This window comes from Pyrgilauda ruficollis, unplaced genomic scaffold (assembly GCF_017590135.1).
Source record: "Pyrgilauda ruficollis isolate IOZ18807 unplaced genomic scaffold, ASM1759013v1 scaffold27, whole genome shotgun sequence".
In the NCBI taxonomy this organism is placed as follows: domain Eukaryota; kingdom Metazoa; phylum Chordata; class Aves; order Passeriformes; family Passeridae; genus Pyrgilauda; species Pyrgilauda ruficollis.
The window spans coordinates 590592-609092 of record NW_024524044.1 but is presented as its reverse complement, the minus strand read 5'-3'; the positions used below and the strand labels follow the sequence as shown (position 1 = coordinate 609092).

Here is an 18501-nt window from a genome sequence, read left to right as displayed (position 1 = left end):
TTTGTGCTTTTTGATTATAATCTTCAACTCTTTTTTAAAATGTACAAATCATTAAATACATTTATGCCATTTGAAATAGCTTTTCATGTTTCTGTGGATATAAGACTGCTATGAAATAAATTTCCTTGAAAACTGTTTATTTTTCCTATATTCTAATTATATCTGTCTTTCATTGTGAGAAAAAAAATAGAGGCATTAGACAAATGAGGCAGAGGAAGTTTTTTGCTAAGTAATAGTTTTTCTCTAATCTCCAGTGTCTAACTTGTACTGCATTAATTCAATCATGTTTATATAGAAGATAATGCTTTTTTCCCTAATGTGTATGAAATATTCCAGTTATTCTGTCATGCAATTTAATAACCCTTTCACATTTCTTACACTGACCTTGGTTTCTGTTCACATTTCTAAAGACCGTTTTGTCTTAAAAATAATGTAATTGAAGAGAAATGCATAATCATTGGTGCATCAAATGTCTGTGAAACAATATTAAGTTTAGAAAATGCTGTCTAACTTTGCACTAGGTTGAATTTCAGTAAACACACTTCCTTACACTCTTACATCCTCAAAAAGAAATATTGCAGCAGCACTTACAAGGAAATTAAACTTGTTGTATGCTTCTGTTGAAGATAGCCAGAGGAAAAATGTGTCCTCTCTGTCATTTGGAGCCTCAATTGACTCAGCTTTGAGGTGTCAATTGATAGTGTGTCTGTCTGTATTAATATTCCAATCAGAAATCAGTATTACTCAGTACTGGTGTAGCATAGTGAAATATCCTCTGTGTGTGCATGCGTGGGTGTGTGGTTGTTTGCTCTACAGCCATGGATACTGTTCACTTGTTAACACTCTCTTTGGCAAATACTGACCTGACCCAATTGTAATTCTATGGTGCCAGGACACAATTCAGGGAGTGTCAGAGTGAGTAGGTAGGATGGACACTCCTTCAGTAGAGGGGAAGTATGTAACCCATGATGTACCAGTGTCTTCTCCCAAGTAGCTGGCAAAAGGACAAGAGAGAACAGAGAAGGGTTAGATTAAATATTAGGAAAAAATTCTTTGCTGAAACAATTATGAAGCACTGGAACAGGCATCTCAGGGAAGTGCTTGAGCTCTCATCCCTGGAGGTAATTAAACACACGTAGCTGTGGCACTTAGAAACATAGTGAAGTGTTGGACTTGGCTGTGCTGGGCTGATAGTTAGGCTTGGTGATCTTAAAGGTCTTTTCCAACCTTAACAATTCTGTGTTTCATTTTTTCTTGAGCTCTTAAAATCAAGGAGATTCTTGTCCCTTTTGATGTACAAAAAGAATCTTGAATTCTGCCTTCCAAATTATCCCTTCCATATACATGTTGTTTTTCCTAGCTCCTTCAGTGTTTGTGAAGTATGTGGTTTTGCTGTTTATAGCCAAATGGTCCCAGTGAAGAGACCACTGGGAGCCAACTGTGTCTTAATATTCTGCCATATAGTCTACCTCAGGCTCACCTCAGTTGCCTTCATTCGTTCTAATTGTGGCTTTCTGTGGGTCATTTTTAAAAAGTAATTTTTTGTTTGTTTGTTTGGGGGTTTTTTCCAAGTGAAAAAAAGGTCAATCTCTCTCACTTGATCCTGGTTCTTTTGTAATAAGTACCTAAAACCCTTACCTTCTGAAATTACACTTTTTGATGAAATACTCTTGCACTTTGCCTATGCATTTCTATTTAACTCGACTCCTGTTTGGTATCCCATAGCTTCAACCCTTAGTCCATGTTGTTAGTTAGCATCTCATCAAGAAGCACAGAAGTCATACCAAGTGACACTTTGTTAAGTACAGAGGTATGCATGTATAGAAAATCATATTTTGTACAGATTGGTGAGCAAACTCCTGACCAAACTGTCACAATACATGTGTTTTCCTATGAAAAGGTTGAAAAAAATGTCTCAGTTACAAGAGATCGTAAATAAATTATCTGGAGGAAAAGTCAATCTGCTGTAAAATTTTTCAGGTTTCGCAGTTGAAGCCTTTACATTGATCTGTGCTTAGAGGCCTGTCCTTGTTTTGTAGCAGATAATGCTATGTCAAAGCAATGTTTAGTTCTACATAGCAGCTGTTGTATTCATACTAAATTATGCCAGATTTAATCTTGAATATATTCAGCAAGAGCACCCAGTTGTGCTGACGAACCTAAAATCATTTCCAGTAATATTCTGTCACAAACCCTTTGGGAACATTGGCTCTCTGAGGTTGAATTCCCATATTATATCCAAACATCCCAGCAGTAGATTCAATTGGTATCCAACTGGAACTTTGCAGTAGCAGAGGTAGACAATATGAGACAATTTCTCAAGAGTATTACTTTCCCAATCATTTTAATTGCCCCTGACTGATTCATCAGTGCTTGTGTATTCATTTGTACTTGTTCAAAGCAAATGCAGTTTGATTTTACAATGCTCTCAAATCACTGTAATACTCATTTTACATGTCGAAAGAACAAGACAATAAAGTGGATAATCAGGTTTTCAGGGTTTTGGAAGGAGAACTGAAATGTTGCATGGAGAAGAAACAATAGAAGTCAAGGTTCACTTGTGCGTGCAATACTTCAAAGAGTATCCTGTAAATCCCAGGTCATGGCACAGAGAGGGCACCTTGATAATTGCAGTGATACTGTAATAAGGAGACGACATATTAATCAGGAGAACAGTGGGTGAGAACCTAGTTTAACTGAGAAGAGTAGACAGCTGTGGTTGCTGGAATAAAATCAGCTTTTCTGGAGTGCACTTCATTGCAGGAAACATGCTGGAGTGTTCTCAGGCACTCTTGACAGAAGCTCTACTCCTTCCCCTTGCTCGCTGCAGCAGGAGTGTAGTAAACTGTATGTGCCAAAATGGGATAGGGAAAACACTTCTCACCTTTCCCAGATCAACCCCAAGCAATTTAGGGTGCTTATTTAAAATGTAGCAAAGTTCAGTTTGTTTTTCTAGGAAAGTCTGAGTATTTTTCATGCTTTCCTTCTACGTCTGAACCCCTTTCTGAGTATTTTTTGGGTTGGCATGCCACCTTGACTGCTTGTGCAGTTCCAGTTTGTATAAATAATTATACAGAACTATGGTGTCCTCTCTTCTGATGTGTTTTGTAATTTTTCTAATCTGCCATGATAAATAATTAGTCGTTACATTACAGTATGCAGTCCTAGAGATAGTTTGGAATGTCAATAAGCAGCTTGCCCTGTCCCGTGATGCCCAGTCAGCAGTTCCCAACAACTCCAAGTAGTACATGTCTAGAACTTTAACCTACTGGAATATTCTTGTTTTGAAAGAAAAATCTGTTTTGCAGATAGTGATAGTAAGAATCAGGTTAGGATGAGAAGTAGAGCTCCACATCTCAATTCTATTTTCTAATTCCAGTCTTGCTCAGAGGACTGTACAAAGAGAAAGATAATTTACAGCAGCAATTAAGAGGCATAATTTCTTCTGTAATGTGAAAATTGAGGGAAATTCTTACCATAGACTGGCTTAAGTAACTTCAGGAAGCACAAACAATTCTTAATTTAACGTTTGTAATGTAGCTGCTTCTTTGCAGCTTTAACTCCTGGTGGATAGCTTTGTGTTTCATATCTGTAGCCAGAGCTAAGCAAGTGTTCTCTTCAAGGTGAATTAGTCACTGTGAACTTTCTGATCCATCTGGGAAGTACTTTCTCAGTGGATGTTCATTCACTGAGAGTGCATTGTGCAAGCACTGTTTGGGTTTCTAGGGCTGCATAGCTCTTTGTAGGTCACTGGTGATGCTCATGGGGCTTGCGGGCAGATAGTTTTCACTCCTCCAACATTCTCAACTACAGCTTGGTCCTGAATGCAGCAAATAAGAAGGGAACCAGAATCATTCTGCATGGCTAATGTGATCTCTCATGCTTGGCTGAGGGGGGAAATCTGACACTTTTCAAAGAACTTAAGTTTCATTTCCAACAGTTTGTCACATATGAAAGGAGGAGAAGAGTTTGAGAATATGCTTACAGTTAATTATATTTTGGTTTCAGGCTAGAAATGACAAAGCATTTTGATGTTACCTATTTTGAGAGGAATCAGATATCCAGAAACAGGAGCCTAGGTACAGTACACTGTAGCACCTTTGCACCTTCATGAAGTCTTCTGTATTCAGTCTACAGCTGTCTTATTAGAAAGAGTTCCAAAGCTGCAAGATGCTGGGATACCTAACTCAAAGCTGCAGAAAGATTCCACAGTTTACTTGGCAAATTCATGGCTTGACATGTTTTCATTGGAGTAGATGCCTAAAATGCCTCTTTCCAAGAATGGTGCAGGGTGTTTGAAGGAGAGACTAGGTGGGCATTCAGAGCTTTAATCCTCTAAATTTACTTCAGAGGACTGTTATCTTTAGTATATACTCTTTTTTTAACTAGATGAACTGACTGATGCTTTATCCTTCTTAGGAGAGGCATTTGTATTTCTGTTCAATAAGGTTGTAGGAGTTCTTCACTAGCTTCTTTAAGAAAGGTCATCTAGATGACCTAAGAACTTGTGAATTTCTTGGATTTCAGTAGAATGCATGGTATAACTCTTATCTTTAGATATAGTATTTAGACTGCTTGTGTTTCATAATATTAAGATGCATGTGATTATTTAACTCTCCATTATATCTGCATATCATTCTTTTGTTTTTTATTTATCAGGTTTCTTGTCTATACCTACATAACTACTGCAAGCTATCTAGTCTTACGAAGTTGAACTTCATTCTTCAAGTGTGATTTACTCAGTACAGCCCAAAATCATGATGAAAAAGATGAGCATACCTACAAGCAAAACTTCGCTGGTCCTCTTTCTGTGCCAAATTATTTCTGCACTGGATGTACCTCTTGACTGTAAGTACTAACCTGATAAATACGTGCAGAATAATGGAAGCATAATTAAATAATTTCTGTAGGAAGCTGAAGATAACTCCAACATGGAGCTAAAAATAGTGTGTTTGGTTACACTATTAAAGTCCTGATTAACAGGACCTTATGAATATTTACACTGACTTACTGAAGATTTTCAAAACCTGTGCATATAAAATGAGTTACATTGTTCAGCTGAGGAGGTGCAACGCAGGATTCTCGCAGAATCCTACTTACACTTCAGTGTGCTTTTGTTTGATCAAACTGAAGAAGGCCAGAAAAGCCCTGCTAAATGCTAATTATTTGTGAAATTAAGATCATGTTGATAATTTTTTAAAAATCCCAGGACAATTCCTAGTGGCTGTAAGGAATCACTTACCTACAGAGAAGAGGTTCCCACAAGCTGATATGACAGCTAGTAAGAAATTAAAATACCTAAAATTCAGACACTCAAAGCATCTTTCTTTTTTTTTTTTTTTTTTATGCAAAAGGGTAAGGCTCTTAGATGTCTTAAGTAGTGCCTGAAAACAGTTAAGAACTTTCACTTAAAAACATGTTAGAAATGTGCTGGGCAGGGAACTCCAGTATTAACACATGAGGTGGGGAAATCCCACAATCTGAAGTTCTTGTCTGATATAAGACTATGTTAGTGGGGAACCTTGAAGGTAGCACTCCATGCTGAAAACGAAGCAATGGTAGCTGCTGCATTTTATATTCTCAATAACTAATTTTATTAAATCACTCATGTTTCAGGTTGCTGTTTTCTTTCTAAGATGAACATGATCACATTTTCAGAATTCAGTGAACCATGTTGCACCTCTCAGTGATGATTCATTTGTTAAAATAATTTCCAGGGAAGAGAACATTAGGGCTGGGGTTTAATTGATGGATTAATACATCAGTAAATTTGCCTGTGATTCTAATTTGCATGGTTTTCTTTACCCCTGTGGTTTTGATACCTTCCTTCCTTCCGGAAATGCATGTCTTTCTTTAATAATCATTGACATACATTGCAAGTGCTTTGGTGGTTTTTTTTTTCCCCTTGCATTTTACAAGCCTGTCAAACCAATGACCTGTATTTCTGTAACAAAATCAATATATCTGAATCACATCCAACTTGTTGTGTTGTAAATGCCCTTAGAGGAATAAGCTGTGGATTAAGGAAGGCTTTGAAAATTTGATGAATAAATGAATGTGTTATTTTTGAAACTTAATTTTTCTCCTTAAACATCTTTGCAGGCTATAAATAGTCTTTTAAACCTATCTTGTAGTTTAGCAACTAATATAAATTCTGCACCTCTTTAATATTGTTGTCTTAAGAGCAAGATTTTGGGTTAAATTTACCAGAAATGCATCAATAGACAAAAATGAATAGCCCTTTTGGATGTATCATTTTAATTCTGTACTGAGAATTTAATTCCCTTTTACTTCATTCTTAATGAGTTTGTGAGGTCTGATAAAGTCACATCCTTGAATTTTTAGCCGGAAATTATATCTAGAATAATGGTATTGCTTTCATAAATAATGATGGGAATGGTCTGTGGGAGAGCACCACAAGGGAAGGACTTAGATTTTGTTGTGGGTCTTCCCTGAATATCCACCATAGAGACCTGGTGGTGAGAACATACTTGATTGGTTCAATATTTAGATTTCCTCCAGGTTAGAAATCCCTGTTGATAGCAAGTTCAGTAGTTCCTAGTCAGTGTCTCCTCAAAGCAGGCCAGGAATGACTGAAAGTGTAGGGGACTCAGGGACATTTGGCCTATTGGTAAAGAGACATAAATTTATGTTTATGCAAAACATTGGAATTAAGCAATAAAGATCTGGCAGTTCAGATGATTATTTTTGTTTAGTTATTTTTCAAACCAAAAAGAGTTGCAAGTCTGTTGAGTAGAATTAGATGCTTTTGTCTTTACAAGAGTAATTTTAGCCTGGAGCATTCTCTTTGTTCTTCCATGTGATCATATGGGTGGATTGATTTTGACTGCAGCATGAGCGTAGTACACTCCATTAATTGTAATTTGCTGCTGTCACCTCAGTATTATTGTTTTATGTCCTTGCAATGCCAAAATCACATAGCATGGTTGCCTTTAAAAAGTCAACACTTCAGGAAAGTTTCTCATGCCAAGAGCTTTAAGATAAATGTAGTAATATCTGACGCAGTGGAAATTGTCGTTGGAATTTCAGGCGTCGCTGCATGGGTTGCAGTGCTGAATGTTTTAAATGTTTTCTTTTTAATGGTGACCAATGTACTTGTCAGAGATACTTCTCTTCCCTCTCAAAATTGCTAATTTTCTCTTCACTAACACATGTTTCTCTTTAATCTCCATTTGTCCATTCAACTGCTGATTCTGATGTGGGAATAAAAGCAAAACTTCTAGAAGAATGTAAGTTACTCTTCACTAAAAATAGGCTGCGTGCTGCTGAAAATTAAAACAGATTGTGCTGCAAATTGAATTTGCAGTCCAAAAATGTGTGATTCTGACATCTTGTTGATAATTTGGTTTGCTATGTCTGGATGTTTTATGCATGCAGTGTTCAGGAAATACTAATGTACATAAAACAACATTCTGATATTCCAGATAAATTAATTGTGTGATTTTTGATGGTGTGCTATTTGAACATTAAAATCTTCACTCAATATCAGCTTGTGCAGTGTTTTATTACTACTTTCAGGAGTAAATATATTTGATAAAAGATTTATTGGAATATATGTACTTTTGTACTATTTTGCATATCTGATTTGACATATTTTTATATCCTCAGTGGGTATAGCTATTTAAGTAGACCTCATATTTTATGGGTTCTAACTTAGCTTTAGTTTTATGGTTAATTTAATCAGTTTTAAGTGCAGTCCCTAACACAGCAGTGGAGATTGCAGGTCTTTGATGTGCATCAGATGGAATATCCTGTAGGCTGGGCAGTGTTTGTGTCATATCCTTTTTCAGGGTGAATTTGCTTTTCCCAAGTAAGCATCTGATATATACTGACCCTGAGAAATGCCTCTGAGAGGGAAAAGGACTGCCTTCAAGTACTCCTAAAGAAATACACACAAAGGCATCATGTAAAAATGTTGCCTTCCTCTTTCAAAGCTTCTCCCCTGTGCAGTGAGGAGCAGAACCCAGTTCTCTGTGGCCTGCTCTGTTCTGCTTGGCTGCTGTGTTTTGTTATGGTTCCATGATCTGATTTCTTTTCATTGCTGTTTCTTGCAGGTAGAGTTTTACAGACAACTACCTCTGTCTGTGCAAAGGAGTACTTAATGTGTAATGGTATCCTTAAGCAAGACTTAAATAAAAATCCCAGTTGGTAGAATTTTAACTGTCTGGAGTGAGGCATGAGAACACAGCTAACTCTAATGATTGAAATATTTTGTTCCAGTGACTAGAAATTACCCCAAAGCCCAGGCAAATGGTATTGCTGGACAGCTGATTTACAGCACTTAGACAGGGATGTTCATGGGCATATTATTAAACAGGTTTATTTAGGTGATACTAAACTATAAACATATGAATAGTGTTGAGGAAGACACCTTTCTCACTATCTTAGTATCACAGTGTTTTTTAATGCAAAAATGGGCATAGATAATGGTAATAGGCTATAAATTACCATAGGTAGACACCAACTACTTTGTCAGGTGAACCAATTTTGTCCTGTACTACTTGTTTTATAGTACTTGAAAAATGACAAATGTTAAATGATTGCTTCTCCTGGGACAGTTCACAAGACTATATTTTTAATGGATTTCTTAAGGGGAATTGGTGCTTTACTTTTCCTACATGTTTACTTTATTTGGAAACTATTTTTGTCATTTTTAACAGCGTATTTTGCTTATAACACATTCTTTACTCCTGAAAAGTAGTTCTTAAAAGCATGCTTTGTAGATTAATGCAATATCTTAAGGAAAATAAATGTGTGGAAAGGTCTCTCTCACAGAGAATTCGAAAATATGCAAAATGTTTAGAAGCACAAAGCAATGTATATTTTTTATATTTTTTCCTTCTGTGTGGTAAAAAACCATTTTGTGGAGGTTTATGTCTTGCAACTCTCGATTTCAGATTTGTTGGACTTAGAATTTGAGTGTCCTTCCTGTTGAAAGCTGAGGTATAGAAATGATCTTTTCATTAAATGTTTTGGCCAAGATCTTCATCCACTGTAAATCAGGATAGCTCAGCTGGAAGTTAGTATAGCTACACTGATTTACAAGGGTAGAGAGCTTCAGCCTCCTGATACAAAGGATACTTTAATCCCACTCTTCTGTCAATGATTTTGTTCCTAACTGCAGTTCTTATTTCTTTGCTTACAAAAGTGTCATGGTAATACTTTGAAAATATTGTTGAAATCATCTCTCTTTGTTGTATTTCATAATGAAGTGTCACAACCTCCTACGATAACTCAGCAATCTCCAAAAGATTACATTGTTGACCCTCGAGAGAATATTGTAATACAGTGTGAAGCCAAAGGAAAGCCACCTCCTAGGTTAGTAGCTTTTTTTTTTTTTTTTTTTTTGCTTTTATTGGCCTAAGAGTATGGAAGAACTAGGAGAACATGGACTTTCTCAACCCACAGTGTGAATTGTGTGATATCAGTGTGATAACCGTGTTGGTGAGGGCACCTGGCATAAAGGTTTGTGGATGTGCTGCTACCTATAGCTAGAGCAGCAAAGACTGACTGTCACTCATCCCAAATTCAGGGGTTTGTTCCACTTTTTCCACCTCTCATTTGAATCTACGTTACACTTTATTGCATTCTTAATATTATTGGTAATGGAAACCCCACATTATGAAACTTCACCTGCAAAGTTGTAAGAAAGCGGTTCACTGTTAGTTCACAATGCATGGTAGTCCTCCCAAAAACGCTGCATTGGGGTGCAGCACTGCTGCAGGTCCAGTTCTTCTCTCCCCCAACACAAGGTGCAAATATCATGTCCAGTCCTGCTGCAGAAGGTCAACGCACAATTTGAGTCTGTTAGAATCTGAGCTTTTCTGGTGCCATTTACATTTATACTTTAGGAACATTCTAACCAGCACAAAATGTGTTTGTGCTTAAGATTCTGAAGCTGGAATGTAACATGTACAAAAACTGCTGTTCACAGGGTTTGAAGCTGGGAGTGCTCAGCACTTCATAGGTGTTGGTCAAGCTCTCTGTAACTATACTTCTGACCATAAATGGAGCATAAGTAAGAAAGTGGTGTTTATGGTTTAAGTTGTAGACTGTGAACCTCTGCTTCTTGACAATTTTTTATGAGTTCTATCAGTCTTCATTTTTAAAGACTGTTTTCAAGATATCTCTTGTTTTGAGTAGTATCGGTATAAATTTACTAGGTCAAATAAAGGCTCTCAGACTATATAATTTCTATTAGAGAATTATGTTTGCATTAGAATAGTGAAAAGGACTCAGACTCACCGCAGTCTTTAATTCACTTGCATAACTTCAAAATCACCAAACCAATTAAAATAAATGGTCTCCTGCTGGGGCCTGAGATGACACATTTCAGCCCTTAGCAAGTTTTGAAAGACAGGTTTATAAACCCTTTCAACAATAGGTTTTATAATGGAAATGCTAATGCAGCTTTAGCAATATCAGTTCTTGCAGATGTTACTGCATCATTTTGAGTAGAAAGGAAATCAGTTATTTTCCATGTATGATTAACCTCAGAAATTTTTAATGTATTTTTAAAAAAAAAAAATTAACTTTGAAATAGCTCTTGTAAATATGTTCAGCCAAATCTATTATCTTAAAATATTGCCAGATTTCTTATAGTAAAATTTCTGTATTGCTTTATTAGTTAATTTAGTTTGGGAACTAGTCTTACTTATCTGCTAATGAAAAAATAATATGTATTTTTGTTAATGGATTTTTCTTCTTTTTCTTCATACAGTCTACAAAAAGGAGCTAAGAATAAAATTTTCTTTTTGTTTTTATTGTTTTAGCTTCTCCTGGACACGGAATGGAACTCATTTTGATATAGATAAAGATGCACAGGTAACAATGAAACCAAATTCAGGGACTCTTGTCATAAATATTATGAATGGTGGGAAAGCAGAAGCATATGAGGGAGTTTACCAATGTACAGCAAGGAATGAACGAGGAGCAGCCATTTCCAACAATATCGTTATAAGGCCTTCTAGTAAGTAAAGCTCTTAATGTTCATAAAGTGTGAAACACTTTGGTTTTCTTACTTGCTTATGAACTTTTTGCCTTTTTGTTTTCCTGTCTTAAAATTTCAGTCATCCAAATGACCATGCTAGAAGTTATTGCCTATTTTCTAATACTTAGGTATACTACTGTATTACAGGTTCTCTCAAATATGTTTTTTTACAAAAATTTAATTTTAATTTTTGAAATTTTATTTTTATTTTTATTTTTTTCTTGATACATCTGGCTAACCTTATGATGTTTAAAACTGAGTTGTATGTATGACACAAGCTGCTTGAATAAAATATTGTAAGGCTTTAAGGATAATTTGTTGACATGGGTGACATAATTGATGACCACAATTTTTTTTCTGTTTATGAAGTCTGTACTCCATAGTTTTTGTAATAGCTTTAAAACATAACAGATCTGAACTAAAAGGAATCTAAAATTTTTTGATTAATGGTAGATTGTTTCTACAGCTTTTTACAAGCTTTATCTCAGTTTAATTTTCAAGCTTCTCAGCTTAGTATGTGCTGTTCTCACATCTTAGTTAAAGAGAGTGTGTATAATACTGCTTCAGAAATGTCTACCTCTTTTGCTATTTTAGTACATCACCTTTCTTTTCATTATAGTAAAAAATTTGCAAGATACTGTTATAAAACCTTTAGTGAGCAGACAAAATAATTTGAATCAGTTGATTATACTTTCAATAAATCATTGCTGTACTCTTCTTCCAAGAAAACATAAAGAACAAAAATAACAACTTTAGCAAACATGAAAGGATTTAACATTCTGATGGATGTAGTTCTTTCATTTCTCTGGAGTACTTTGTGCATTTTCCCTTTAAATTTTTGAGTTTTTGCCAATGCAAAGTTTGTGTGTATGTCAAAATCACTTTCTGTAGGATCGCCTTTGTGGACAAAAGAAAAGCTGGAACCAAATCATGTTCGCGAAGGTGATTCACTAGTACTGCACTGCAGACCTCCTGTTGGCTTGCCACCACCTATCATATTTTGGATGGATAATGGTGAGTTTGTTTCTTAAGCAATTGACTTTTTGCGGTTTTTCTATGTAGTATGTCGTTGCTTACCAAAACCACAGATGGTGAAGTTTCCCTCTGAGTTAAAAATCCAGTGAATTTCCATTTCTGTAGAACAGAGGAAACAAGCAGCCATACAGCCCAAAAGCATGAAGCCAAAAGCAGCTGGAGATCTTAACGTAAGTTGTAGATTAACCCACTGGGGAAGAATGGGTAGACAAGGGATCTCATCAGGAAGCTTAGAAATGTCTGTACATGTACCAAGGCACAAACAAGTGTAATTGAATGAATATGGAGTCTGCAGATCATAATAATAAAGTGTGTCAATTATATTTAGCATAAATGTGTTCTTTCTTTCCCTTAGCTTTCCAAAGGCTGCCTCAAAGTGAAAGAGTTTCCCAAGGTCTAAATGGAGATCTTTATTTTTCTAATGTACAACCAGAAGACACCCGGGAGGACTATATCTGCTACGCAAGATTTAATCACACGCAAACTATACAGCAGAAACAACCCATATCTGTGAAGGTCTTTTCAAGTAGGTATTGCATCACCAAATCACATACTTACACAGTATTTATCCAGAGTTCTCAAGTTACATGCTAAAGTTAAGTAGTGTTACGCTAGGGAATTTTGTCATTTCAATTTTGAATAAGAAATTACATTACTGTATAGACTTGAAGCATAATTTCCAGTTTTCTTGATATATAATTGATTTTAAAAGCTATGATTTTTCACTTTATAAGGCTTTGTATTTTGAAAAAATGTTTAAGAATTTATATATACAGTGTAAAAAATAAAGTTTTCAAATGTTTTTCCAGTGCAAGAATATGAAGTTATTATAATTATTGTAACTATTGAAGCAAATTAATCAATCACTTGATTAACTCACTGCGGCCATGTCATCACCTTTTGATTCCCAGAACTTTTATTTTTCCCTTTTTTATGCTTTCTTCATGATATTCTGTTTATTTCAGTGGATTCATTGAATGACACTATAGCTGCTAATTTGAGTGACACTGATATTTATGGTGGTGAGTTACACTGGTCCCCACTGATACTCCTTGTTTTATAGTAGCATTTAGTTAACTAACTTCACCTCCATGGCTACTTAATCTTTTGCTCCTTTTTCAGTTTCTAATAAAGGTATCAATTAGTGCTGGTGATAATACATATTTTGCAAAGGGACTGCACAGTGTGATGCTTTGAAATATTTAATTTTTCAATACTCTTGTAACATACAGCTCATAGAAAATATAAACACTTCTAATAAGATCACTTTCACACTGGTGCAGATTTTAAAAACTACTTCTATACTGTGTTCATTTTTAATATTTTTCTTCCAATTTACCTAGTAGTTTGATTATGTTCATTATCACTAGGACTATTCAATGTCATGTGCTGCATAATAAATAACAACAATTAAGCACCTAACAGATCCACTTTACATTTAATAACTTACTGAATGTACCCATAAATTCCTAGCGGTAGGATAAGTTTTGTTTGTTTGGTGTTTAAGCTGGTCTTTCCATTAATCTCTGTTGAATGGTCTTTTGTATGTTCTGAATTAAATCCTCCTGAACAGATGTATGTGTGTTTAGCAAGGCTGACTTTGGAGCACCACTGATTCTAGACTCTCCACTGGATATTGAGTGACATAGAAAGTACTTGATATTTATTCAATTTTTTTTTTGTCTTTTTCTTTGTGAAATGGGTCTTTGTGCATATTTGACCATAACTTATATTAATCTAAAATAAAACATGGGCACAGAATATTTTACTTCTCTACATAAAAATTACATGTTATTCAGGAGGGACAAACAAGAAATAAGTACCTGAACATAAAACAATGTATTAGCTACAATTAGTGAGGAAAGCACTGTTGGGTTGGCTCTCAACTCAGAACCACCATGGGTAATTGTCCTGAACACTCACAGTCTGGCCAAGTGAGTCTGCAGCCCTTGCCAGTGCCAGCTCTGGGTAGGTGAGTTGTTGCTGTGACTGTTGGCTGTGTTCTTGACTCTGGACGTCTCTGTTCTCCCACAACTTTGAGATGATTGTGTACGGGTTATTAAGGAATTCACAGCACATACTGGATTAAGATGAAGTGTTGTATTTATGCTAATGTATCAGTAAATCCTGTACTCTAATGAACTTTGATTTTATTATGTTTCTAATCCCATTTTTAAAAAAACAAAATGATTCACTGTAATGATTTGGACTCTTACAGCACTTCAAAGCCATTTAATTCTATATGTTAATATTGCTGCAAGAGAACATTAGACTATTCACAGAAAACACTCTATAATTACAGAAAACTCTTATTCTGAATTCCATGAAGGCATAGGAAATACCATATTCTTCAAAAGCCAACAGAGTATATCAGAAATGAGTCTTATATTTATAGCTGTCGGTTTACTGTGCTTATTGCTTACACGTTAATCAAGGGTTCTGTATTGCAAGACTGGGGTAAAGCTTGAATTAAAGTTAAATTCATAGTAAGAGGAAAATCCCAGGATTAATTTCTGATACAATGTCTCACATTGTCTAGAAAATATTAAAACACATTCCAAAGAACCTTTCACTCACTTGGTTTATATTTCTGATTAAAAATAACTTTGCTGTATTTTTATTTTGATGGAAGGCCAGAAATTTTCAGTAACACTCAGTACCTCACACCAGTGGCCTTACTCCCCATTATAGTTCTGTTGAACAAAACAGCAGCTACTTAGGATTAAGACTGCACAGTTGCCTATGTAAAAGCTTTGTATCAATTGTTCCTGTCTTTTAATAACAACATTTCTCTTCTATGTGTTCAAAATTGTGGCATTTAACAGATATGTTACGTATGTCAAAAAACTAATGTGTTCAGCTTTGTAGTTGTGCTGCACAATGACTTTTAATCAAATGGCCAATGTGGAGCAAAATCTCTGTTCAAAATGTGAAAGTGGATGTATGCACTTGATTGGTATCAGAATAAAATTTAGAAATTAATTGTTTTACTACCTCTTGTTCCAGCAAAGCCAGTTACAGAAAGGCAGCCAGTTCTTCTAACACCAACAGGTAGCACAAGTACCAAAGTGGAACTCAGAGGAAATGTGCTTTTGTTGGAGTGCATCGCAGCAGGATTGTGAGTCACTTTTGAGACTTTTTTCCCTAAATAGAAACAGAGGGAAACATTTCAGAGATGCTTAAAAACATGAATGCTGTATAAACCATATGTGTTTCAAAGAAGCAGAAGTGTAAAATGGAAAGAGCTTTTTTAAGGAACTCCACCATTTACTTGGGCATCTGCAGACTTTGAAACTGGCTATGAATGTGTATGGCCTCTGCCTTCTCGTATCCCCAAACCCTATGCACAGGATATGTGTTGTGCCATTGTTTTTAAAGGATACAGGCAAGAAATGCTATAGACTAATCTCAGGCATATATCCACAGATTTGCAGTCAGGAATAAAGCTTTCTTAAGTTTACAGTCATTAGGTTCTCAAATTATATAAAAATAGATAAGAATTTGCTGTTCTAATCCAAGAAAACTGCTTATATGTGATAATAATTACTTAGTAGTGCTAGGTGGGAATTGTTAGAACAAATCTTCAGGTCCTTACATCTAATTTCTCATTGTAATTGAGCTTAATTGGTACTTGTTTCTTCAATGCAATGCAAGGTTGCTTCTACTGGTTATTGTGCAAAAAGAAAACTACTGAGAGCAATTTAACTTCATGAGTTAGGTTGACCTTTAAATAATTTTCATTCTCAGGAAGAAATCTGAGAATAGATTGGTTATAGAATAGAAGCAGAAAACCTTTAGTACCTATTTCAAGAACTGTAAATATGTTTGCAGTGCACAAAGGCAGAGTGCTCTCCGGTAGCCATGAGGAATGCCAGTAATTGCAAATCTTGCACCACAGTTCATGCACGTGTTCACTTGCACGAGCTCCGCAGGGCATGCTCAGGCACAGCTTGATCTGAGCATCAGTGCAGTATTTCTGTCTCAGCTGTGGCCTGCTCAGGTGCCTGCCCCAGCAGCACCAGCAAAACCACCCCTGTGAGTGCAATCAGCACCAGCCCAGGTAATCTTCATCTGCCATATAGTTATATGCCTTTCGACAACCCTGCAATATTTGGTGATCCAAATTCCAGTAAAACAGCTGGATAAAACCTGTGGAAAAAAAAAAATAGACATATATTATATGGCTTTGTCTTTAGCTGTCATGTAATTAAAAACCAAATAATCAGTGAGGGAATACTTGTCTACAAAGGACCAGATTCAGATTTTATTTGAAATAACTACTCTTAATCACTGACACTATAATTAAAAGTCAGCTTTGCTAGGTGTCTGTGTTATAAAATATGTGATATTAGACTGCTAAGGGAACGTTTGCTTAGAGTCATTACCATTTGAGAGAGGACATTGTATTCAGCAAGCAACAAATTGCAATTTCTTGTCATTTTCAAAGTATATCTCCATACACAATTGTGTTCAAACACAATTGTGTTTTAACAACTTTCAACTTCAGTGGAGCAACATGGGGCATAGCCAAGATTTAGACTCAGTGCAGTGACAAGTAGCTATACTTGGCTCAGCATTGACATTTTTTTCCTGATTTCTCACAATAAATGTTTCTATCTCCTTGCAGCTCTTTTGTGAAGTTTATGATGTTCATGAAGCATTAGGATATTGCTCACACAAAGGACAATTATAAACTTGTCATTTTATGGAAGCTACCTTTAAAAGCACCATAAGCATCAATTTGATAGTAGAAGCTTGTCTTCATTTATTAAACATCAGGTTTTTTAGGTTAATCAGCAGACAAATGTATTCTGTAATTATTAATCCTATGAACAGATGGCCATTGACAATGTTGGTGAGACTTGTCATTTCCTAGAAACAAATGCTGGCAGATTTTTCATATTTGTTGGATGTGGCCCAGAATCTGGGTAGAGGCTCTTAAAATAATTATTTATAAAACATATATTAAAAATATTAACGTACTGAACTCTTACCTTCCTTTTCTTCAATCCTTAAATTTGATCTGTGCTTTTACTTCTCCAGACCCACACCAGTAATCCGCTGGATCAAGGAGGGTGGGGAACTGCCAGCCAACAGAACATTTTTTGAAAACTTTAAGAAAACTCTCAAGATTATAGATGTTTCAGAAGCTGACTCTGGGAACTACAAATGTATAGCAAGAAATACTTTAGGTTCAGTTCATCATGTCATTTCAGTAACTGTGAAAGGTAATATTAAAATTATCCTTAATGTAATGTTGTCAAGGGTCCAGAATGCAGGATGGAAGCAGGCTTTCTAGGATGAAGTACAGCTAAAAAGATGAATGATAATGGTTAAAAATCACCCTGAGGAAACATTCAACTGTCTGAATTCTAACACTGGAAGGGCTTTACTATCTATAATATCTTTTCATCTTTTGATGTTACTTTGGAAAGCATCAGGCTAAACTGGTTTTTACTGTAACAGTAGTAAGGTAATGCCTTAGTTTGCACAAGTTCTACATTTATTTTAGATCCTTTGATTATCTGTCATTAGACTACTTCTTTCACTTCTCTGTCTTCCTCCTTATCTCTCTTCATAATTTCATCCTCATTTTCTCCATTTTTCTTCATTCATACAGCCCAGATTATTTCTTTCTTCTATTTTACTATTGTCTTACAGTCTTATGTTTTTCTTCCTTTTTCTCTTTTACGGATATTTCTGTTCCTATTTTCTTCATGTTTTTTACCCAAGATGATGCCTTATAGTTCTAAAAACATTTACAACATGTTTGTCTAAATAGGAATTGTAAGTATGCTGTGAATACCATGAAACAAAAAACTGTAATGACAGTTAATTAGTCATTGAAATAATCAGCTGTATTGCTTACTTTGCATGCTAAATAGTCACTTATTTTGTTGTAGATCAGCATCTTTTTATGATCACATTTAACTTCCTTTCTAAGAACAGAAGTTTAATTTTTTGTTTGCATCTGTCCATCAATCCAAAATCTGAAGATTAATTGCAAGATGTGATAATATATGCTGTTTGTGGTTATTTATTGTAGAAAAGGATGGAGAAACGTGAATATCTTCTAGTAAGGACAGTGTTTCACCCATTTTGATCTCTGTATTTTAATCTGTCTCAGGTAAACATCTGGCCCCACTGCAATCAGCCATTGAATTGAGTGAGACCAAGGATTTTGCCATTTTAAAATTTCACTCTTGATATGGAATCTTTTTTTTTGTAATCAAACCTAAATTAATTCCTAACAGTCTAACTACTAAGAGCATGGGTATCTCTGAAATTAATCAGAAGACCACTGTAATGTCTGCAAATGCCATACACAGATAAATTTTGCTTTCTTTAGGAAAGGCAAATTAGATTCAAAGCAGGAAACCCTAAATAAAACAAAGATCCTCTTATTGTTTATTTCAGAATTTTAATGCAGTGGGTGACCAGAGGGTCAATTTGGC

General features: G+C 35.4%; 1 protein-coding gene across 22 annotated transcripts in view; it reads left to right on the top strand.

Annotated features, from left to right (window-relative positions):
* The window catches only part of NRCAM (neuronal cell adhesion molecule), a 143372-nt gene that overhangs the window by 72553 nt on the left and 52318 nt on the right, over positions 1–18501 (top strand). For 11 of the 22 annotated variants that reach the window (XM_041471547.1, XM_041471546.1, XM_041471534.1 and 8 more), the window contains exons 1-9: positions 4803–4848; positions 7233–7250; positions 9234–9339; positions 10794–10990; positions 11903–12025; positions 12402–12572; positions 13012–13068; positions 15053–15164; positions 17090–17274. In XM_041471547.1, the coding sequence (XP_041327481.1) occupies positions 10852–10990; positions 11903–12025; positions 12402–12572; positions 13012–13068; positions 15053–15164; positions 17090–17274 (787 nt within the window). In that variant the 5' untranslated portion in view covers positions 4803–4848; positions 7233–7250; positions 9234–9339; positions 10794–10851. Of the gene's footprint in view, positions 1–4659; positions 4849–7232; positions 7251–9233; positions 9340–10793; positions 10991–11902; positions 12026–12401; positions 12573–13011; positions 13069–15052; positions 15165–17089; positions 17275–18501 lie in introns of those variants that run through there. The other 11 variants (XM_041471548.1, XM_041471544.1, XM_041471545.1 and 8 more) reach the window with 3 other exon arrangements.